Source organism: Strix aluco, chromosome 15 (genome assembly GCF_031877795.1).
Source record: "Strix aluco isolate bStrAlu1 chromosome 15, bStrAlu1.hap1, whole genome shotgun sequence".
NCBI classification, from domain to species: Eukaryota; Metazoa; Chordata; class Aves; order Strigiformes; family Strigidae; genus Strix; species Strix aluco.
The window spans coordinates 13840422-13866025 of NC_133945.1; the positions used below are offsets into that span (position 1 = coordinate 13840422).

Below are 25604 nucleotides of genomic sequence, written 5' to 3' on the forward strand. Positions count from 1 at the left end.
TATTAAAAAAAAAGTTATAACACCCAACATTTCCAGGTTCCTTAATGTATGAAATATATTTAGAAGCTCTAGAAAGATACAGACCACCTGAAATAAGAGAAGCTGCTTATTCATTAAGAAACATAAAAAATAAAGTGGGTTTTTTTTTTAAGCTCATTTAATTTTTTAAGAGAGCAACTTGTAAAAAGGTTTATTCGGATCAAGAAAATGTTACCTTTTACCAAATGAGGAGTTGAAAAAGATCTTAAGAACTAAAATGTCTCTGCATTATCTGTTTTCCTTACCATAGTCTTGGTGTCAGCAAAGCCATGTTTCTGAGCAAGATTCCAGAGATTGACTGAAAGCTGGTTTAGTTTATTGTTTCGTAGATCCCCATGAGCTAGAATAGTGTTAAAGAAATAGAGTGCCAACTGGCTCTGTCGCTTTAGGGTCTATAAAGGAAAAAAAAAAATTCCTATATTACCATGTAGTCATCCCAGAATACCCAGCATAACCTCACCGGGTTCTCTGAACAAGTGCAAGGGGCAGATACTCGTTTTGTAATACACAGCAATAATTACAGACACAAGAATACGGGCATAGTTTTCATGTTCCATTCAAAATGCAACAAGTTGTGATAGTATAGTCATGAATCAACCTAAGTTGCTGTAAATAAAATAATTACACAAGACTCCTACATCTCATACCACTTCAGCACAGCGCGGTATGTAGCTCTGACACATTTTTAACTCAAGACTCCCTACAACTGCATAGAAATCACCCTCCCACATACCAACGTTGCACTTATATCACCATAGCTATATATTTTTTAGAGAGACCACTATCATCAGTCTAGATCAATGCAACTTCAGGCTTTTTCCAGCAGGCTATTCTACTTTTATTTATTTAACCAAAGATGTTTTTTCCCTGCTATTCTTTCACTGAAACTTCGGTGATATCAACATATTTGCAGCTACTTTCCCTAAAATTACTGAGGAGGACCCATGCTTCATGGTAATCTACCACAGAGGAGCACCATGCCCCTCAGAGGAGTTCTGGGGCACAGACAATCCTGCACTGAGCTTACAGGGTGCTACCACCCTGACTTGGGGCGAGTGGAAAACCAAAGTAATTAAAATGCTATTGCAGATTCCTACAGAATAAGTTTTAAAAGGCTAGAAGGATGAATTATTATTGGATGCATCCGAGATGTAGTATTTGTTTATACTGCTTTGCTGCAGCTGTCCTTTGGTTTTTGCTCAAGAAAGACCACTGATAAAAGCATAGCTCCATCTTACACAGAAACCACAGCAGCAGAGTAGTAAAAACAAAACTGTCAGCTGAGCACCTCGATTAATGAACTTAATACTTCACTTCAGCCCTCTCAGTTCAGTATGTGCTAGAGTAGCTAATACACAGTGTTCAGATATGAAGTTACAGGAAGAACGAGGCAGAGATTGGGGTAAGAGGAGTGCAGTGATCTCTGACTTATGTGCTCCTGACACGATACCAATGCAGCCACACCTCTGCCCTTTCTCGAAGGGACCAAAAGTAAATTAATTTCCCTTCTCAGTGCAGCAGAAGAGACGGTCAGATACTATTAATCAAAGAAATGCAACACACTGAGCTATTGGTCCTCCAGATAAAAATGGAAAAGGAGAAAGACGTGCCATTAAAGAATTGGCTAACTAGAAAAGAGGACACAGCATGCCCCAAACTAGAAGCATCAGACTGCTACTGTACATCTGTGACACACAGAGTAGATCTGTACTTGCAGAGAAAATCTGGTGCATCAGAAACAGTGCACCTGCACACCTGCATGCGTGCATATGCAATGCCCAGAGCTGCTCAAGGCCCCAGGAGAAGTTCTCAAAGCACCAAGTTAATGACATGAAACTACCAAGAAGACAGCTCTTCCTGTAACAGTTATCTACATTAGCAATTTCCATCCCAATAGCTCCCTACAACCATTATTTTGGGAGCATTGAACTGTACTCCCTGCCAGGTAAAGAAATAAAATTGATCAGTCTAGTCCAGCAGTAGTAACACAAAGTGCAGAAATACAACTCAAAAAGACAATAAAAGGGAAAGCAGTTATGCTTAAATATTACTGTAGTATTTCTCTTGTAGGACTAACATCCTTCAGGGAAAAACAGATACAGGGTAGAGCCTGCTAGTTCATGTTTTGCCATATTATTCACAAGGCATCCTGCCACATCACCATGTGTCCTGATTAACCAAATAACCTGTACTACCTAGAACTTTTTTCCCCATTGACCATCTAAGGCCTATGCGTCTTCTGCTGATTTGAATATAAACTTCAGAGAGGTTCCTGGGAATTGCTTGGAGGTTTCCGCACCAGAAGTGAGACAGTTAAATTATTGGGCAGAATGCAAAAGCAGCAGTACTCCAGTCTGAATATCAACTAGCGAGGTTTTCCAGGCAGTATCAGTGCAAATACAAAATCCATTCTTTAAAATAAGGATGACATTTTGACTAATTTGAAACATATGTACTTCAAAAAGGATCACACTTCAAAAAGGATCTAGAAACACAATAAAAAGCTGGAAGAATGAGATGCACACTAACTCTCATTGTATTGGGGGAGGTATAACAGACAGGATTTTGGCATCTAGTCATCAGTTATACAATGCAAAGTGAAGAGAGAGGCAGGCTCAGGTATGCAGTAAATCCCACCATGTCTGAAAACAAACGAGTCAGACAAGGCTTCACATGATGATGAACAGGAATGTTTGTGTAACATGGCACCGACCTCCAAGCCGAGGGAGATACTGATGCCAGCATGCTGTCAAGCCTGCTGACATAACTGAGATTGAATTGTGGGTGGCACTCCAACTCACAGGATGTATTCGCAGGCAGCAAGGAGAGAGCAACAGCTCAGCTATTTGGCAACCACATACATCATGGGACCAGCAATTCCCACACCAAAAAGAATTGCCAGCCTTCTAGGCAGTGCGTTTTCCATAATCTTTGGAATAATGCTGATGACAATGAAACAAAGAACAAACTACGTCATCCCAGAATGTGACCCCCTCGTGTCCTAGCCCCTCCAAAGTGCAGAGCAATGTCCAAATTTCATATAGTGTAACAGAAAAAAATAGGATCTTTCATATAATGGACCATGTAACGTATTTCACAAAATTCTGGCTAGCAATTCAAATATTCATTTCTGTATTTCAGTGACTTTTTCCAGGCATCTATGTCATAAGGATATCCCGAGCCTTCTGTTAGAAAAGCATTTGTGCATTTAGATGTGTTGCTCCTCTGAAGGGGCATCCAGCCTGCTGCAGCTCCCATGTACAGCTTTAAAATAACTGTCTCTTGATACTTGTTAACAGTTCATCTGTGGCAGCACAGAGCTCAGCATGGCCTGTAAGGCTCCTCCAAGGTACTAAATATATCAGTCTAGGCCGAGTCTCCATGCTGATATAGCATCTGTTTGCTAGTATTACCTGAACTATCCAGCCCAAAATTCATTCCAGCACTACTGTGATGCTGGTGGTTACATCCTTGTGATCCAAATCTAGATATTCCTAAAGAAAGCCATGACCAGCAGCCTTGCCTTTCCTTAAAAGCTCCCACGTGAAGCCCTTTGGGAATCTTTTAACATCTGTTAGTTCACTGGGAATATCACGAGCTGCATGGGGCAGACCAGCTGCTCAACTCTCATTATACAACTGTCTTAACACAGGATAAATGAAGCAACTAGCACCAATAGCAGCTGATACAAGTTCATTTATAATAAAAGGGAATAATGATTTGAGAAAACACCAAGAACCGAGCTGCAGCTGGGAGCTCATATACCACCCAAGAGGATACACGTCTCCTGTTTTGCCACTTCTCTAGAATGCAGAGATGGTTGGATGAGAAAGTGCTTTCTTTTGGGTACAATCCTTGAAAAAGCAGTCCAGAACCTCCCTCTAGATTCTCAGAGTCTCAGTGACAGCTTCTGCTGGCTCAGGGTGCAGTAACACACCTCTAATTAAGGCAGGCTGAAACATTTTACTCATAGCTCTATACTGGCACCATGGTAGGTTCAGCTCTATTTCAAAGTCAATGTATTTTTAAAGCTTTCAATATTCATAGTGCTGTTCACGTCAGTTTGATTCCCCTCTAAAATTCAGCCAACAAAGATGTGCTCCATGTGGAACCTGTGGTTCATGGAGGACCAGACTGTACTTTTCAAAGCCATACTCAGTAATCCTGCTGTAGGCCACTAGCAGAATCTTGATTTATTTATTTTGGTAAATAAATAACACCATTTACCAAGTATCTCACACACATGCAGAAACGATGTTCCCAATTAAAATATTTCTAGTCTTTAAACTCTACCAGCATGCCAGAGACAATGGTGTAATAAAATGATTAATCTGGGAGTTAGGACTCTCCAACTCTGAGACAAAGCAGTGGAGTTGATACGCCCTCACCAGCCACAGTTCCTCACTGCAATGCACCCTTCCTCATGCTGAGCCACCAGCAGGCAAGCTGCAAGCGTGCCAAAACAGGCACCTCCACCACCTGCAATGCCTTCTGGAAACTGCAGCAGATAAATTCTGTTGCCTCCCTCTTCCCAAAGAGGAACATAATGTTCAACCATCTTTAGAAAATCTTGGCCAAGGACACAAAATTCTTCGGGATGAGTGACCTCATCTCAATTTAAAACATACACCACCACCCCCCCCCCGCCCCGAACTATGTCCAACTCTGCTTCTAGTTCGGTATTCAAACACTTGTGAAATGAACTGAAGTTTTTATAAGTATCAAATGTGTTGAAAGGAGAAGCTTCAACAGCATACCCAGGAATTGCTTTCTACTACTCCATTTTTGATATTTAGTATAAAAAGTCCAGTATCTATCATATGGTACATGGGAAGAATACCATCCTATCATGGCACTGCCAAGGACACAACAACATGCTCCTAACGTTTTGGATCAAGAGTCATGTTTGAATAAAACATACTCCATCTGGACATTTATCACTGAGTAGAAAGAGGCAAGGTATTTACATTTCTAAGAAACCTGGAGCATAAGATTAGTCTTCCACCCACACAAAGGCAGAGAGGATCCACTGATACATGCTCTCATGACCAGAAACAGCTTGAACTTTACAGAACTGTCCAGAACTGAAAATTTCCGTTCCAACACTGTCACATAAATGAAGCGTTCTCTAATATTGCAAAAAGACCACACTGTGTTAACATAAGATGTATTGTTTCTCTTCCAAATTGCCATTTTGGTGAAAGCATTTTATTGTGAGAAAAATTTATTTTCCTGTATAGCTTTTAAAGGAAATGAACCAATAAAAACACAGAATCATTGCACGTTTGTTCATTTAAATGAGCAGCCAAGAGGATGAATAATAAAAGGTCACCACACTGAAGCAATCCAAATACCACAGTGATTTTATGATCTGTTCTACTTTAGCACAAATGTCTCTGACAATATTCTTGTCGCCTCTATTTCCTCAGCAACAACGGCTTCCTCAAAAAACTATTCATTCTCATAAAACAATTTTTATCTAAATCTCTCAATGACTTTTATTCAACAAAGCAAAATAAATGCTTCCCCTTTGTAAATAAGGATGAACAGAGGAGTAAATTCAAGGCCGCAGAGGCAAAGGACCTATATCCATGCTGCTTAGCTTTAAATCCAGTTTTCTATGTAGCAACTGCCTCAGTGAAATAACACAGGATCTCATTACTCAAAGTATTAAGCTTGAAAGCAGAAAGAAGAAAAGCCTTTCAGAAACCACATATTTGAAGCCCTACAAACATTCCCACCCACATACTCCATACAGGAATCAGATGCAAAAAATCCTTAATATACAACTCTGAGTCCTGAAAATTCTGTTAAAAATCTCCTTCCAATATCCGCCTGGGCGTTCTCAGCTGTGCAAGAATGGTTGTTTTCTGCTGTTACTGTTCTGAAAAAGAACTGCTATTCACTGTGGTGATGTGAACAATGATGTAGAGACATTTGAGCCAAAGGATTTATTCATCTTGCATCTCTACAATTACTCGAGAAGGATAAACAGGATAGCAAAAGCAGAGAAAAGGCTAAACTTAGCATAGCATCCTCCAAATGTGTATCACTTAACACATCCTGTATTGGCAAACACTACAGGCTACTGTGCAAACAGGCTACCTAAAAAATTCTATCAAATTAACCATTCCCTGCACCCTCCCATTTCAGTGTACAAGCCACAAGATTTCTATTAATATACAGCAGTTTAGTAATGGGTGATCAGGAAGTTGTGGAAGGGTTCAATCTCAGAAACAGGTACATTAGCAGAACAGTAAGTTCTCATTATTTCAGTAATACTGAAAACATTGGTCATCTGCCTTTCACATACAATCCATTAAGCTATATTTGATTCCTGAGAGCCTCTGAATTCCAATCAAGAAATCCAAAAAGCTGCCTAGAGTTTTCTTTATTTTATACTGAACAAACATAACCCTGTACTAAATACAGAGTAAAGCCAAAACACCTTTTACCTCTCTCTGCACCTCCCTCTTGACTTCATCCTAGTGTCTGGGATCCAGTTTTTACCAGTTAAAGGTGGTTTCCATTGTATTTTACCCAGTAACAGAGTAACTGTGAACTCTCACTTTGCCCATTACTGTTAACTTAGGTGGCAAGATAGTAAGGGTTTATTTACAGAGAGAGAAAGTTGACAGCCAGAAGGAACCAACAGGAAGAACGGACAGGGAGCAGATTTTAGGCGTAACTATACTGCAATCAAAGGAGTGACTGTGGCACTGTCTCCGATTCTCTTGGGCCAATAACTGCAATACCAGCATCGTGGAGCTCGTTATAGTCAGAAAGACTCTCATAAGAAAAAAAAGTTATCCCACACTGAGCATCATATTTCCATAACCAAACTACACCAGGACTCAAGCCAGTTAATTTAAAGCTAACTCTAACCTCACTACACTGCTCTGCAATCATCATTCTGTACTGCAGCAGAATCACATCCTTTGGTGTACCGGCACAATCGATACCACAGAGTACACCAGAGTAGCTTCTACTGCTTGTTGGATCTATCAGACTATCCAGCATACAGCTAAGCAGGTAACTTTAGCATGCATCTTAAAAACATATTGTAATTGCCACATGATCTCTTTCACATCATCAGGTCTCTCCACCACAAGCCTGCCTACATGACTGACTCACTTTTTAAACAAGTAAAATGACCTAATTTCCTCTTTTTGTAAGGTTCCTGGAGCTTTCGAGAAGACCAATGCCTGGTCAAGAAGGTGGTCCCTTTATTCAACTCCAAAGTGATTTTGGTTTTGTATTGAATCAAGCTGAGTAAGAACATACCTCTTCTTTTCCAAGGGTTTTCAGATGATCCAGGATCTGTGCTATCACTGTTTCACACAGTTTATTAATTTCAGTCAGGAACTTGGAGTCTCCACCATACAGGGTATCATTGGAATCAACTGCAGAGATGAATTCAAGCTTAGGTCTGGCTAAAGAGCTATGCATTTGTTTGCTACTGAAAACACCAGCTATTTATAGAAGACCAGATTTGGAAGTTATAAAATGACCCTCCTCCATGAAACACAAATATAACAACCTTGTTTAAGTGCCTGCCACTTGGTTGCCTGTTATGTCCTCTTGATTTTAGGGACAAAACACTGAAAAGAATCTTCTAGCTTAAAGCCAGTCCTGTATTCTTGGATGGAGCCAGGTTCAAAAGTATCTGCTAGACTTAAATGCAAAGCAATGTATAGTGTCAATTTTCACTTCTTCCGCAGAGACAGACTCCCTGCTCCCAGCAGTTTAGAAGAATATGGCCATCATCTTCAATGGCAGCAAAACTGGGCTTTACTTAGTGAAAACAACAAAATTTTAAAAGACAACTGCTTTTTTTTTTCCCCTAAAATAAAACCTTGATTACCTCAAAGACATGGAGAGAAACTCAGAAAGTGTATTTTCAATTTTGGAGGGAGGGAGATGTTGAAGTTTTTAGAGTTTATATAATTGTGATTTTAAACATGCGGTTTAATCTCATTGATCATGTTTTACTAAGAAGTAAGTTACAAGAAATTTGTAAGTTTAAGTGTATTCTGGGTAAATCAGAGAACATGTAAGATAAAGATGATTCCCTGTTCCCAAGTAAACTTCATTTTAAGAAGCTAAGGTACATGGTCCACCTAGGAAAAAACACATCATCTAACTACAGGGGAAAAATTACTAATTTATATTTCCATGCTTCTCTCCATTGAAATCTTATTCATTTAGATTTCTCATTTTGGGACTATACAGCTATTTTGGTCATATAAAAAAAAATAGAGTGAAAGAAAAAGCAGCTAAACCACATTTCCTTACAGAATTTGAACAGCAGATTTACTATAGAGTAGTTGTTCAACTGACAAGTATTTTCTGTGCTCTAACTGCAAGAGATATTTTGTTATGGTTGGTAACTGACAGACTATTCACCAGAAGAACTGCAGAATATATTCCAGTCTGCCTCTTTGTGAAAGCCCTGTGCAACTAAAAGAAAAAGCCAAACTAGCTTGGCTTCTCAGACTAACTAATCTTGCCAGTATTTTTTAAAAGATTCAATTAATACTCTACCTTAATTTAGTAACCTATCTATGATCAGGAGGCAAACACTCAAATTTTAGAGCATACCAAAATATTATTACAAAGAGACTACAGCCATTTTATAAAATGCAAAATCTTTGGAATTTTTTTCTAACTATTCTGAAAAGTTTTGTAAGTTACACCACAATTTCCAAAACCAAAAGCCTGCCTTCACAGCAGCAAATACACCATCTAAATAATGAAGACTAGGCATTACATTCTGAAAACTGGAGTTGTTAATAAATGTGACTGAAGCACCAACAAGAAGTATAAATCAAGTTGATACTTTAGACTAAAAGAAAACCCTCCATACATATAAAGTTCTAATATTTAGTTGAAACGTTCATAGTTCTAAGTATGCACCAACACCACCAGGAACAAACCAAGTAAACCACTCGGCATAGATTCACTTTAAAGGACAGACGGGACATCTGTTCGGGAGCCACCTCCAGTGATTATTTTCAGTTACAATATCTGGACCTGCACAGGAAAATAATCCATTCTATAAGATTGACTACCATTGATCTTCATTAACTAGGTACGGTGATAACACAATACTACAAATTGCATGGTGGAACAGAAGGATCCAGAGCCACCCTTATGTGTTACCTTTATCTACATGGTAGATATATGCTTCTTGAGTCATTGCAGACAGCAGATGCAAAACATTAGTATAAATCCTGATTTTGTCATCACTGTTATCCTCCCAGGTATAATCCTGGATCACATTTAGTAATCCTCGCACAAGAAACAACACTCCTTGCTCTGGATGGTCCTACAGAAAAGAAAAAAGATAAGTCACAACCAACAACACAACAACCCCCAAACAAAAGTGGGATTATTTGTGGTCATTCAGGGGTTTAGAGTCACAATATTAGCTCTATAAAAGCAAAAACTACAATATAATTAAAGCTGACAACTACTTTTAAGTGTGCTTCCTGCAAATACTTTTAAAAATTTGTTCCAATTTCCTTCTAAAATGCCCATTTGACCCATAATCATAAACTTGATCTAGGCAGCCCCCGCAGACAAACTTTGAAATGCTTTGTTTTCTAGTCATGGGGGAGTAGTACAAAATTAATTGTCAGCTTCTTAACAGCTAAGCCTCTAAAATTAAACACACTGGGCACATTTTTTTATTAAAATAATGTCACTATGCTATAGAAACAAGTATATTACTCATATAATTATGAGTTTCAGATGAACACCTACACTGGGAAGTCAAAGTTACAATCAACAATCTTTTAAGATGAAAGGAATATAAAGACATCTGCTTTACATAAGCTATGAGTTTTTGCAAGCAGTTTTAATACTACACTCAGCTTATTTCAAGCTGGCAGTTGACGCAATGATACCAACATATGCAGGACACGTCACAGTCCACTGGGGACATTTACTTCTGATCATCTATCTTGTAAAGCAAAGAGAAGAAAAAATTATGGAAGCTGATTTCTGAATCCTGTTATCTCATTGCAAGTTCTTCATTACTGAACCTGAGGGGTTGGAAAAGGAGAATCCGCTGCTCTGATTAAAAGGTTTTGGACAGCACTATGCTGTGTGCTACTTCCCCAAACATGTAGTCAAAGAAAAAAAGGAAGGAGGAAACCGTAAGGAATGTTTCAGTGAGGAGGAACAACCTACTTTCTCCAAGAACAAATGAATAAACCTCAGATTTTTTTTTTTTTTTTTTAAATGTGCCATGATACTAAGCCGACCCTTGCTGGGAAAGAAGAATCTTCTCAGAGAGGGCCAGAGCTGTTAACAGAGGGAGGTAAGATCTTCAAGTGTTAGGTTTCCACTGCAGTGAAATCTTGAGAGTCAGAAGCCTGTTTTTCTTCTCTAAGGTCATCAAAATACCATGGCTATGTAAGTTTTATCTCAGGTCTTCCAGATTAATTTACAATTTTTCCTCATCTTTTAGCTATAGCTGCAAATATAGGAAGGAAAATGACATATATATATATATATCTAAACTTGACAATTGATTAAAAATTGGAAGGGTGCAGAATGGCAGTATTTTGTGAAATATTCATCAGAAGAGGAAGGTTATGCCAAAACACATCTTATAGTTACTGATTTCACTCAAAAGATTAGGCAACCTATAACAAAGTAACTGAAACTAGTAGAAACTAGAGCTATGTAATTTTCCCCTCCTCAGGTATGAGATTTTGTGAGTGCTCAGCTATAATACCACTTTTCTGAAAGGATCTATTAAAACAGTAAATGATGTTTACACAATTAAATGATGGTGAGATTTCACTCTATCCCAAATCCAGTTAAGTGCAAGGTGCTACTGAGGTAGGCAATGCTGTACCTCCACCTCCAAGCAATTGTTCTGCCTCCTGATTTTGCATTGGGGTATGTGATTTTGCAGCCAGTGAGCAAACTGGTTCAGCTTGCTGCTGGAAAACTAACCGGTGCATCTCCCACTATCAAAAGCCCAGTCTGCTCTAAACTTTTAAACAGGAAAGTCAAAATAGTCTACCAGCCTATGTGCTATTCATACACACACAACTTACCGGAACAACTAATAATGTGGAAAAAAAATTACAAAGGAATTCCAGGAGGAAGGCATCAGAAGGTCGCATCTTTCCATCTACACTGATCATTTTTGGCACTTCAGGAACAAGGCTCACTGCAGCTTTGAAAAAAGCATCGGCTACAAAATAAAAATATAGTTGCTGTATTATCACTCCAACTGCGATGGCAGTCATGCCTGTGATCCAATGATTGCTTCAAGTTTGTTTCAAATGGGCTACAGAAAATGAACGTATGCTTAACTGCAAAGAAACTCAAGACTCAGCAGTCAAAATCTGTGGTAATTCAAGTGATGCTGTTTTTTCAAAAGAAGTTCCCACATCACTCGAGACTTATGAAATTACAATTCTTCTCCTTTGCTTAACAAGAGGACAACATTGTTTCAAATATATTGCATATATAATAAAAAAAAAAAATTAGCACACCATTCAAAATTGACCTTTCTAAAGAAATGCTTGTGCCAAGAGAACGGGGAATCCAAAGTGGGGAAAAAAGATCATGCTATCTTGTTCACGAATTCATTCACAAAAGGCTGTTAAAGTTATAAGGAAGTATGGAAAACTTCTATTCTCTAAGTATTTCTAGTCATTAAAAGTAAAATACTAATATAGTACCAGAAGCTGAGGTATTGCTGGTTACCTAGATAAAATTAGTCTTTCCAAGAATCACAGTATAGGAATTACAGAAACCATCCACCATTATGGCCCTGGCAAAATAGCTATTAAGAAGTTTTTCATAACTCTTATTATATCTCTAATTCTACCAAAAAAAATTAACACCAGAACATCTATTCCTCAGTTTAAGTAGTTAATAGTCACAAATTAAAAACATTTTCCCTCTTACCCTAGAAGGCCTCCTATATATGCTAAGAGTTCACTAAAAAAATCCCTGACAGCAACATTCTTTTGCACTTTCTCCGCTACATTTCAAAATATCTAAGTATCCAAATCCCATTCAAGTTGTTTAGCCATATACTTCAAAGCATCCTTAAGAATTAATACTGTATCTTTATTTTACAGGAACAGAGACTGAGGCCATGAAATCAAATTTTAGCAAAGAGCAAAAGCAAATTCTTGGTGAAAGCCAAGAGCTGTTACATGGCTAGGATGGAGATACCACTGACAGGCGTGCATGGGCATTTCCAGGACTGCAGCTTGCTCTGGAAAAATTCATTTGAGCACACGAGACTCCAAGCAAATTTGCTAAATATAGTACCAACTGATATCTAATTTAAGCTTATGAGGAATACCAGGGAAACATGTGCTTTGGAAAAAACTGTAGTTCTTCTGACTCTTATTTCTTCTCAGCACACGAGTGCTCAAGCCCTTCTGAACTTTCCAGTGCTTAGAACGCAGACCCCTTCAGTCAAATATCATCCTTCCTTTTATTCTGCACATTTATTTTGAGGTGAAAGTATGTTTTTTATTTATTTCAAACAACATGTAAGCTTACACAACCAACCCAAAGGAAGGTAAGTAATCTTTCTCTGAGCTTTATTAGAAGGAAAGCAACAGCAGATGGTCATTCTAGCACAAGTAAATGAATCGCTGTCACTTCCACAGTTGTCTCAGCAGAAAAATAAAAAAAAGTACATACCCCACATCAACATATAATAAAAACATGTGACCAGACAAATGAAAAAATGTGTCTCAGAAAATAGTCTGCATACCAAAGTACCCATGTCTGTGCAGAGAATACTCCTGCCTTCTGAAGTTTTTTCATAATGGGTCTCCACAATGAAAGAGAAGAGCTGCAAAGTACCTCACCTTAATTTACTGCCTGCTCTCCTAGCAATCACAGTCCTAGACATTCTCCTCTAAACTTCTGCCATAGCACAAAACAAAACTTATCTTCACTATGAATAACTGCAATTTGATTCAATTTACTCTTCTCGACCTCTTGCTGCTGCTGCGAGGGAGAACTGCGTTCTCATCTGATTGAGCTCCCTCGCGCAGCATGCCCAGCTCCCCCGCAGGTGACTGCTGCTGGGAATGAGGAGAGACCCGTCCACACCACAGACTGCTCACCGGGCCCTGTGCTCGCTGCGACAAGCTCCTCTGCGCTTCCATCTTTTCCTTCCCTAAGCACAGCAGTCACACAGCTGCTGCCTCCCTGCCGTCTCCATATGGCTGCTGTCCTCTCGCCGCTGCCGCAGGCTCGTGTTTGGAGGTCACCCTGCAACCCCCCCCCACGCTGTCGCTGCCTCAGCACAATGCGGAGACGGCAGGGCTCTTGCCCCCACACTTTTAATTCTTCCTTGCCTCATCCCCCTTCCTCTGTCCCCCAAACAATGCAGCAAGGCAAGCCAAAAAAGCCATAGAGCATAAAAGCAGTTAGTTGCATTTTCTATTAAAGAGATGGATATTTTACTTTGGTCCAAGTACTGGCAAAGGAGAATATGTTCATTTTGCTACAAGTTCAGCCAATCTATCCTAACCACAAAATGGTTCTTACACTGGAACACTAAAAGCACATTCACCCAAGGTATACGTGCCTTGTAAGAGGCAAAAAAAAAAAAAAAAAAAAAAAAAGTAAATTCACATTAATGCAAAGGTTTTATTAGAGACTTTGCAGAAAACTGTCCTCCAAACACTACCACCCTATTCACTTGTAGAGAGGTGTCAGAGTATGCATCACATGCTCTGAATTTGGAGGAAAAGTTTACTAAATAGGTTGTCACAGATGTGCTATTTTCTTAATAAGTATGAAATGAGCATAGGTATTTAATTCTGAATTACATAATTATGAGGTTATGCAATGGTCCTTTCTGTATATCTTCTTAAAGTCAATTTATAAAGGAATTACTGTAGAGATGTTTCAAGAGAAAACCATACACCTGCTTTTTCTGGCTTCCAAAGGTATAAAGAGCCACTTAAAAAAGCATCAAAAACCACAACGATGTTATGTCCTTGATTTAAAAAAAATAAAATAAAATTTAAAAAAGATAAAAAAGGCTTCTTCCAGTGAAGGATGCTGTTTTCTTATCTGCCTAAAGCACGATAATGCTCCTAAAGTGAGCCACTGTTAAGTTGGATAAGGGGAGAGCAGCCTGCGCATTACAACAAATCATCATGATAAAGTCTTCCCAGACTGCTGTTAATATCTTGTGCAGTGCTCCGAACATGACATACTTCATGCTTCACTAAATTTATCCTTTCACAGCAGCTCCTTCCTTTTGGTTGACCATAATCCCATAAATCTTTCCCCTGAGCATACATGCTGACCTTCAGGCTACAAAAACTAACAGTCTTGGATGTCCAAGTCAGCACTTCCAGTAATACTCTCCTACAGAAAAAGCAAGTGAAATTGGTGTTGAATATTTTGCTATTGTCAATATTCATGATGGTATGTACACACACACACTTAATTATACATACACACAAATACATGTACCTCCATATATTTCAATATATCAATCTTTCTACATATAAAAATTTAGCTTAGGTTGTGTTTGCTGCATCTATGATAGTCAATTAAACTCTACTAATTTAAGATTTCAGGCAGGCAAAAAGACAAGGAGGAACAAAGCCATTAGAGATGGGAAAACAATTAAGCTCCTTAAGTCCACCTTCAAAGAGCAAAAGAGAGTGAGTTTGACATACCTACACAAGCTATTTTTAGTCACAGATACAATTACACAAGGCTAAGTCCCCCCAAAGGACAAAACCAGGGACCATAGGCAGTCTTCTGCATTCCACATCACCTTTGTGTCCTACAACACTGTCAAGCATATTTTAATACTCTGAAGATTTTGCTTCCACATCTGACAGATGATGGAAATTTAATGAAGCCTTGTAGTCCAGTGCAAAAAATTAATGGGAAGCAAGCATAGAGTTTTTTGTTGTGTGGGGTTTTTTCCTATTAAACAAATTAACACACTACTGTTTTGACAACCAAGCATTGCAAACATTTGGAACTCCTCCTCCTCACATTCGTGAGGTCACTGTGAGAATTCTGTCGTATTGTTGAAACGGGTTTTTCCCTTCAGCTATGGAACATTCTCCATCTTAAAAATCCTCTACACATCACTTCCCATCCAGAAACTACAAAGAATTATTTTAAGTAACAAAGATTAAATATGAAAAAAAAAGAATTATTTGAAGTAACAAAGATGAAATCAGAAAATGAATGTGCTGCTGCTTGGTGAACTGGAATGTACTATGTTAATTCATACTACGAATTAGCTGCAGGTGAAAATGTAATTACATACGTGAAGCTTGCTAGTTTAAGGAATAGCTTGATTCTAGATTGTTAGCAAGGTCTTAGTACTTCTAAAGGCATACAGAGGTGTAAGTGGGAGGGAAGATTCGTACAGGGAGATCATATAGTATGAACAAGGACACTGGATACAAGATACTTTGTTCTTAAACCGTAATCAGTAAATGCAACACACACACACCCATCCCACCCACTCTCCTTCCCCCCCCCAAAAAAACCCACAAATTTCACCCTGCCTCTCTAAATTCCATGTAATCCCTAAAGACTGTGAGGTGAAGAAGTTATCACCATCAGTCTTTAAAGAGAGCTCCATTAGTAATACTGGAAACTTTGAAATAATAAATACTATAGTTAAATACTGTAGTTTCTCCTTGTTATTATGAGGTGAAGGAAAAATAAAAATCAAACAAGTAGACACATGGAAAAACATCATACAGCACTGAAGAGTCAATATGGTTTTTGCAGAGAGAAATTATTCCTCAGAAATCTCTCAAGTTTTCCAAAGAACCAGCAAGTTTGTGTTTAAAAGTCGCCCAGGAATGCAAACACTTAGATTTTTAAAAAACATTTAACAATGTCCCTCATACAGAAGGCTCTTAAAACAACTAAGCTGACAAAAGGTAAAGAGGAAAGTCCTCCTGAGGATTCATAACTTAATAAAGGATGGGGTGGAGAGGGAAAGGAGCAGGAATAAGAAGTTTTCACAGTGGAGTGAAATGACTACTGCGTTCCTTAAGGTTTTGCAGAGAGACATGTCCTTACGATGAGCTGGGAGGTGACAATGTTTGCAGACTAGTCTGGAACGTGACTGCAAATCATCGCAGATGGATCTCATGATTCTGAGCAATAAAGCAGCAGATGAAGTCTAATATTAGTAAGGCATGCGGGGAAAGAATCAGCCTTACTATAACTATAGAAAGATAAGCTCTAAATAGACTATTTACACTGATGACAGATTTTGGAGTCATTATAGATGGTTTCCTGAAAACTACATCCTAAACAGCTGTCAAAAAGGCAAGGCAATTGGAAGAATCATTAGGACAGTAATGGAAAACTGAGGTGTCATTGTATCATTTATATAGCTGTTGTGCATTTATACCTGGAATACAGTCCTGATCTTCCCATTTCTGAAAGGATAAAAAGAAGATAAAAAAGGTGCTAAGGCATGGAACTGTTTCCTTATTAGAAAAGATTATACTGACACAAATTCTTCAGAAACTTATCAATGCCATCATCTCATAGGTAGCATGAAGAAAATGAATCAAGAATGACTGAATTTTTCACAGTATCACTCGTAGATCAGCTGCACGCACTGAAACACTCAGCTAATGTTTAAAAACCATACAGAAATAAAGCCCTAAGTAGTATTTTCCAAGTAGCATGTAACTGCGGAACTCACTGCCACATGAAGTTACAACGGCCAAAAAGTAAAAATTGAGTCCATCTGTTTTATTAAATAGTGTGGTCCATATGCAACCTTTGTTGAAGGATGTATTTAGACCACCTGCAGCTGAAAGCTAGGAAGCATCCTTCTACATTATTGTTTCCTGTATGACGTCCCCTTAGTAGATGCTACTAGCCACTTTCAAAAACAGGTCATGGGCTAGACAGACTTGAAGAACTGACAAACTTATAGGAAATGCTAGTCTGAAAATCTTAGAGATGTTATCTCTCTCAAATCATATGGAAAAGCTATGGGCTGGGATAGAGAGAGGAACAAGAAAAAGCTCATGGGAGAATGGGAGAAGTTTCCAGCTATGGAAATCCCAGGTAACAGTACAAATCATAATTTTGTTCAAATAAAGCAACATTTAGCATTACTAGTAAGGAAAACAGTATCTCACATCACTTTCTCCCAAAGTTACTTTGCTGCTTTAAAGAAAAACAGTATTTTAAAAAGGTAACAGAGACAGCATATACCAATCTCACCAGAGAAGCGTGAGCCAAGCAGTGCCAAAATCTGTAATTGAGAAAACCTCTTCAGGTTCTTATTTCTCTAAATTCTTTACCTCAAATTCTCTCTATTTATATCCTATTTATATTCTTCAGGTCTACAAAGATTTCAGGAGATTAGGAAGGAACACTAAAAATTATTATTTAATGCTACTGAGAAAATATACTAACACATTATTAGATTATGATTTAAAATTACTTATTAGATATTCCATACCATACTTTCTCCAAAGTGTGGCTGAAGCCTGTCATATTTAAAGAACATTCATGGAAAAGTAACATTTTCTGAAGCAGAAAAAAGAAATTCCTTTTGCAATCTACTAGCGAAACTGTGTTTCAGCTATATTTGAACAACAGAACAATTATCTAGAAGTACATTAAGCACTGTATGCTTCAGAATTAAAACGCATTTGCTAAACAAAGATCTACATCAGTTGATTTGGAGGACAGACTCTCAATTTTTATAAAGTTTTATGTTTGACAATATCCCAGTGAATTTAGTCACACAGAATTAGTTGAACTACTTTATTCACTCAGCATGTTACTTCTGAAGCATGGCAAGGATTTCGCATCCTTTAAACTAAAAATGCCACTCAACACACATTACCAGAAAGTTGCATCATCTCGGCCCACCTGCTGAATGCTGTGACCAACAATTAAAAAAACATGCTGTCTGTTCTTTGACAGGCAAAAGCTGCATTTCCATGGGGAGGAAATATGTGCAATTAAAATAATACCTATATCTCAAAAAGCCGGAAGAGTGACACAACAGAGCATGCATTTAATCTCAATTTAGTCCAAGCACTCCCTATGACAGAAAGCATGACCAATGGGAATTTATTATTCTACGTTGGCAGCATGCAGCGTTCTGTGGCTCAGTTAAAAAAAAAATGAAAAATGCATCTCTGTAAAATCTAGCATCTTCCTTTCTAAAGTGGTCTTTTAATAGGCTCTCCAGAGGTACAAGCTATGCATCCAGGACAAAATCACCCAAAACATTCTGAATGTAATTACAGATTCATTTTATTTAAAGCACCTTGTGGAAGCTGGAGACAAAAGAGACAATAGTCTTGTTTAATACATGTTGAACAGCATACCTGGACAGACATCCGCCCGTGTATTAATACTGGACTTCTCATGAGCATATTAATTAATGTTTCTGACCCAATTTCACTGTACTGAAGAAAATCTATTAAGAAAAACTACAATTACAGTTTTCTAATACTGAAATATTTGGGTGAGTTCAAACATGCACCACACAGTTGCTTTGACTAACGGTGTGGCAAATCCCAGCAGGCAAGGCCCTGATTTGATAGAGGAAACTGGACCAGCAAGGCACTAGGACTGATGGTTTTTACTACGGCTGCCCCTTGAGACTGGGAATGAGGCAAAACCCAAACTCCTCCAGTTACAAATAGATTAGCTTAGCTGTGGCTCTGCAGGTGTTGGTAGTTTATCAGTGCAATCCTCAGACTGGTAAACTTTACAGTTATGACCTGCACATCCTTTTTATAAAAAAGGCAGTATTTTAAATTCCTCTTATCTACTCCAATAGGTAATTTTGTTAGATATATTGGTAATTTAGAGAAATCTCCCTATTGCCAACAGAAGTCTATCCTGTGAAATTCAATTTTGTTATATGTTTAAGTGAAAACTCAACTCACTGAAATAGCTAGACTCCCTGTAGGAACCTAAAAATAAATAAATAAATAAATAAAAATCCAAGAATTTAACTCTCTGAAAACAAAAGCTGTAATCTTTAAAAAGAAACTGCATGTACACGCACACATGCATGCCCCACTACTGACTGATCTATCAGATCAGGTACATTACCTTTCAGTTTTATTTCTCTTCCCAATTTTAAACCAATTAAGCTAATTCCAATCAGCATGAAATAAAGGTTATATACAAGGCACCATTTCACTTCCTAGCCTAATGCTATCATTAATTGCACACTCTTAAAACTTCATGCTGCATTGGTTTTAGTAGATCAGTGTCTAATTGGCATCAGTTAACTCAGGTGACTGGATTTAAATTTGCTGTTATGAATTAATCAGTATTACCCATACACATGAAATGCATACACATGAAATGCATTCACTTGAGATACAGATTAAACTGTGTTAAAAGTAACTTTCAAGGACATGTTATCTGACTACGATACATGAGAACATACAAAGACAGGTCACAAAAAGTGTCCCAAGACTGGTGTCACTGTTGCCTAACTGGTTAACACAGGCTAAATTACTCATACAAGTGACATGTGTCTGAATACAAATTATGTCCAAAATAGCTTTTCCTAAGGAAGCAAAAAAGCGTATAACAATAAAACCTTGGTAAACGAAATGAGTTACTGAACACCAGAGTTTTGCACATGCTTCATTTCAGCAAAAGCTGAGAAGGACCAAATGTTCCTCTCTCTAGCTTTTGGGTCTAAAATGCAGGAGACAGTGGTTAAAAAAAATATGTATTTTAGAGACTGAGTGCATAATGCTTTGCATATACCTCCTACCTTAAAAAATTTCAGAATGGGGATCCTATTCATTGTTTAGTGAGTGCACTGCGTTCACATGTCAAACAACAGCTGTGCACATTTACATAAACTCACACTGAAAAATCTGGACAATTGCTGGGGCCCAGGAGTCTCACTCAGAAAAGACTTGGATCACAAAAATAGTGAAAAAGCAGTTTATAAATTGAAAGGTTATTAAATCACAAAGTTGGTTCCAGCATGGGCAGGGCATAGTCCTCAAAGACCAAATATTACAGAAAAACTGCTTTGGATTTGCTTCCAACAAGGGATGCACTGCCACAGAGCAACAATAACCAAAATTGATAAAAAGGATGAAGTAAACTGGTCAATTAAACAAAACACCATAGGAAGAAAAATTGAGCCAATTTTTAGTAAACACTGTTATCTACAAAGAAACTGCACACTACTAATTGCACAACAACAAACTTTGCAGATCTTTTATTTGCACAACATACTTGGACACAACAGCCAGCTTTACTTTAAATCCCTCTGCTTTGCTATATGGGCAGCATCAGATTCAAAACAAAGACAGACAACAGTCACCCTGTACTAAAAAGTCTTAATCAGCATCCTAAGTCAGCTTGTTTGTGCAGCTGGAACTTACTGGTAAATGCAGAGCTTGGAAAACAAGCTCTCGTGAAGAAGCACAGAGCCAAAACAAAGAATTAATAGCCACAACAAAAAAATGTTGCAAAGTAATCCAATTTATTACTCTCACAGCTCCACTGAAAACATGTAAAGGAAAAGCATTTACCACTGGAAAGCAGATATCTAAAGTCAGTATTAAAATTGCAAAACAAAGTAGAATGACATCACTTTAAAAAGGAAAAGAAAGATAATAAAAACAAGAAGTACAAGAATATTTTCTGTCTTCCATTTGTGATACGAACAGAACAAGATCACATTAAATGGGGATACAGACTTAATGCTCATTCTGGTGACAGAGTAGCTCCAATTTTTTTCCCCAAATCACTTTTTGTCAGAATGTCCAATTACATAAGACTGAGCTAACCGGATGGCTAAAAACTGTACTCAGGCCCTGGTTCAATCAACAATTCAGATCAAAAAAAGAAAATATATTTTATATTCTTCATATTATCTGCTATTACTCCATCATTTCACTCTGATATAGTGACATATTTTCTTAGCTAAGTGTTTAGCACAAATGTGCTTTGATAGCAAGTTTCTGGTCTCATTGACCTAAGTTTTAATTCTTTTCCAGCTCACTGTGGTTAGTAGTAGTTCACAGGCTGACAAAATCCTGCACAGATGAACCAGTTTCCTTTTCCACTGTTACAATAAAGCACATCATTTGTGATTAGAGTGCTTGCATAGTTACACAGGAGAAAAACATTCCATGCTTTCCATAATTTCTAAGTAATTTAGTACAAGCTACCTCACAGCCATGACTATTGTCAACTAGAGTCAGCTGTCTTAGTTATTTAGATCACAGGATTCGCGTTAGAATTGAAGAACTGCTTTAATAAGACAAGTTTTCACTGTAACAATGCTTGAAACAGGGCTGTATTTTAATTACATCATCAATATAATTATATCACTTCTGATTTCAGCCAAGTTATTATTCACAGTTAGAAATATTTCTGAGACAAGGGAACCTTTAAGTAGACAAATTCATGCCTTACCTTGTGAAAGGCACTGATTTGCCAGTGCAACCTGTCCGGAGTGTAGATACAGATTAAGACGTGTGAAGATACTGCTCAGAGATGGAATTGTGATGAAGCAGAAGGCAACACAAGCCTAAAGCAAATAAAAAAATGAAACTGAAGAAAACTCCTAACTCAGAGTTATAGCAATCATTACTGATTTTCTACACAATTAGGAATCACATTCTGTTAATTAGTTTTGGGAAAGACTTTCAATAAAAAAGCAAGTATTATGTGAAGTCCAAAATCAGCAACTTAAAATTTTTCATTATTATTTCAATAACGATAACAATATTTATTATTAGTAATTATTGTTATTACAAGTAGGTAAGCTCAAAACTTACTCTATGACTCTAGCTCAAGGAGTTCCTCTCTCCTCATGTAACCACCTTGCCGCTCAAGACCAAAAATCTAACTAGAAAAGCAGACTACTGGTCCTCAGGGACAATCCAGCTGTCAAACTGGTCAAAGCAGGTGCATTGCGTATGTTTGGGAGGAAGCAGATCTAGTGCAGCATGCTGCAGCTTTAGACCTACTGCAACAGCCCAAACACCCAGATGGAGCAAGTAGCTCCCAGGCATACAGAGGCTGGCCAGTGTCACCCGAGCTACCCTTTGTGCAGGACATTGTGCACAGGTGCCATGAACAAAAATCCATTCATTAATGGTAGCATATGCAAACACCTTCCCAACACATGAAGACATCTTAGTTGCTATGTTTCAAGTGAGAAGAGGGGAACACAAGGAACTTGCACAGCCTATGCATAGTTCAAAGCTCATTTGACCATACCTATACAGATTCAGAGGCACTAAAGCCAAAAGGAGCACTTTATTTGAAATTCAAATACTGATTTCAGCATATCAACAGTTTAAATATATTCTTTTCCCTCTATCTTCTATTCTCTCTTTCCCTCTATCTTCCATTCTCTCTGTGATTGAGTTACACAGAAATTAAGGATTTTATTTCAAATATAATTTGAAAAGCTGAGCTTTCTAGAATTCACACAAAGACCTCCAATGACCCTTCCTTTGGAGAGGGAGTCAATCTTGCTGCTCCTTTTTAACACAAAGCTGCCATTAGATGGTTTGGTGGTTTTTTTCTTAAATGGCAGCATTTAGCTTTAGACAGTAAAGATCAATGGTAACAACAGAAAATGAGACTACAGTGTCAAAAAATACTAACATATTGTTTTTGCAAAACTTATAAACTTAGGTGGCAGTAGATAGTATTATCTGCTAAGAAGGCAGGCTCAAAGTTTGTTAGAGTCAGTCCTACCCTGACAAACGCAGCAGTCTTTCTGGAATGATTTCCTTTCATCACTTTTCTTGTTTCCATTGCTAGCTGGTTCACAGACTACACAAAACCCAAAAGCAAATCATTAAGAAAAATACACAGATTAAGAAAAATACACATGCAAATAACAAACTGCATGTTTTATTGCATGCATTTAGAGAACAGAAACTGTCAAAAGGGACCCTGATATGGTGTGCCCTCACTGTACTATTTAGTTTTTACCTGGAGAATTTTAGTGACTGTTCCTTAAAGCAAATATGATTCTGAAGGTTTGTGAAGGTAGACTTGTTGATTTATTCAAGGCTTTAGATCATCCCTTGCTTCCTAGCTATAGTGCTGTCATCACTTCCTTCCTGGCATAAAAATCACAATTTCTAGCTAACACACTTATTAAAAAACCAAAGCCAATATAATAAAAGGGTTTAAGAGAAGATACAATTTTGCAAAGGAATCAGATGCAGCTAATGCTCACCTGACATGTGACTCAATACAGTAAAGAGATTAACTGTCCCAATCACAGCAGGACTCTGCCTCTATCTGCAGCCAGACACAGTCTAATCTCTCCTAGATGGAGGATTATAGAAGAGAGAACCCAAATTCTGAATGCACAAAAGTGCCATTTATTTTATTAGATATGAAATCTCTTGTAAGATAGCCAGTTTTCTTTGTTGCAATGATACCATGCATGCCTGTCAAGCAAGAACTTCAGAGAGTTTAGGGTGATAAAATGAGAGATGAGATCAAAGTCTACTTTAAAAACACCTGATAAAAAGACTTCAGATTTATTTTGACATAGACCAATAATCTGGGCAGGGAATGGGAGAACTGCAAACATATCCCCACTTACTAAGATAATGGAGATAAACTGTAGCTTACATGAATCAACTGGACTAGAACAGGCTCCAGATTGCAAAACATTGACCTGGCTTCAACATAGAAACTCAGCTGCTGTTCAAAGTCACGGCCAAATGAAACCTATAAAAGACAAAAAAACCCACCACCCTAGATTTTACCACTGTAGGCCATTAACTTTAAGAGACATAAAACTGCATGAAGATAAACCACACATATTCAAAAGTCAAAATCCCCATATACAGGTACGAAAAAACCCTGCTGACAACAAAATAGCACCTGGAGAATCTCTGTCCTTTCAACTATCTGCTTTCCAATACTTAACCTTCCGGGAAACCTGAAAGTTTTGCAAGGTTTTTTTATCCATACTCCACATGATCTTCTACTTTGTAGATCAAGCATTTATCGAGAAAATAAAATGTAAATCCTAGATTTGTAAGGTGGTTTCAAAACTAGCAGAATTCTTGATTCTTTACAGAACAGGGACAAAGGCTTGGTATAGTTCATACTTCAAAAGCAAAACAAAAAAACCTGAGAAAAATAGAAATAGATCAGTGAATCTGTATTCAGATATCTGTAATTTCTAGCTGATAAAGGGGCTCCAAGAGAAATTAGCATTTTCCTAACCAGATATACCAGTAAGAAAAGCAGGATTTTCCTCCAGTTTGGTTAATAAATATATGTTTATATAGTATTGCAAAAGCCTGAAACCTTGCATGCTGGCAGAAAAGAATAGGAATCAAAAAACAACCCTTGTGTAAGAATACCCTACTTCCAACCCTCCAGATTTAAAAAACCCAAGTGCTGTCAGCTGGAGTGTCTCAGCTGTCAATTAAAAGCCTAGCAAGAGAAACAGTCTCCAGGCAATCTACATTTATGTATTCAAAAATAATTTTTTTCTAAGAGAAGTAAAGACTGCATTATTTATTATTTCTCAAGCCACATGCAAAAGAAATTTTTACGGAATTAAAAATTGCATTTAATCCATACAGTGAAAGATCAAAGGAACTGCACCAGAAAACAAAGGATTGCTTCTTATTAGACAACTGTCTTTGCCTTTCCTCTATTTTACAACTGCTGATTCTTGAGTCCTCATCTCAAGAAAAACTCCTCTAAAAATATAAATTTTACAAAAAAAAAGCCTGACTGTAAGGATGACTGTTACAACTGCTTTTCCACATCTTAATGAGTGCTAGTTTAAAATTCATAACTAGTCGTTTTGCTGCTATGGGATTTTTTTTCCTCCTAAACCAAGGCTATAAAGCCACATCAAATATTATTCAATGTGGGAAATCCTCCTAAAGGAAATTATACAATATTATACAACATATAAAGCTTAATAGAGCAAAATTATATTAAAAAACATATTAAATAGGAAATTATTATAGCTGAAGATAAAGCAACCATCTAGAGATAAATTCATAGAATTGCAACAAAGAGGACAAGTAGAGACAAAGCCTGTTAGCTCTGACCACGTGAAAGAAGAGTCAGGCACTGAGAGTACCTGGGTACCTGGTTACAGAATAAAAAAGCTTGAGAACATCTCCCTAAAAGAACTTGACAACTCAAACACAACAGTCAAGAACAAAAGATTTTATTGGCATAAGAGGGAGGGAAGGGTTAAAAATTAATTTCAAGACAAAACAATTGGAGTTTTTGTGGGACTACTAATTTGATGATACAAATTATCTTATTTGGAAATTAAGATATTAACAGAGATAAGAATAACATACAAGTTATAGTTATTTTGTGTTTTTTAAAGCTGGTATGGGTTCCATTCAGAGCTAGGTAATGGAACTTCATTCACATTCATCAGTGACCTCTCTGATGCTATAATAGGCAAGACTTTAATTGCTGTTTAACTTTTAAATACTTATGAAGTTTTACAAGGGATTTCAAAAAAATAGCAGAAAATATGATTAAATAAACAGGTGCACTTTAAACTAATACTGCACCATGTC

General features: G+C 37.6%; 1 protein-coding gene across 4 annotated transcripts in view; it reads right to left on the minus strand.

The window, feature by feature from the left end:
- Positions 1–25604, minus strand: part of VPS35L (VPS35 endosomal protein sorting factor like) — a 56366-nt gene that overhangs the window by 1018 nt on the left and 29744 nt on the right. For 3 of the 4 annotated variants that reach the window (XM_074840935.1, XM_074840938.1, XM_074840937.1), the window contains 7 exons: positions 23668–23766; positions 22774–22851; positions 21478–21592; positions 11112–11251; positions 9202–9367; positions 7324–7442; positions 285–431 (listed from right to left, as the gene is read on the minus strand). In XM_074840935.1, coding sequence (XP_074697036.1) covers positions 285–431; positions 7324–7442; positions 9202–9367; positions 11112–11251; positions 21478–21592; positions 22774–22851; positions 23668–23766 — 864 coding nt within the window. Of the gene's footprint in view, positions 1–284; positions 432–7323; positions 7443–9002; positions 9073–9201; positions 9368–11111; positions 11252–21477; positions 21593–22773; positions 22852–23667; positions 23767–25604 lie in introns of those variants that run through there. The other variant, XM_074840936.1, reaches the window with a different exon arrangement.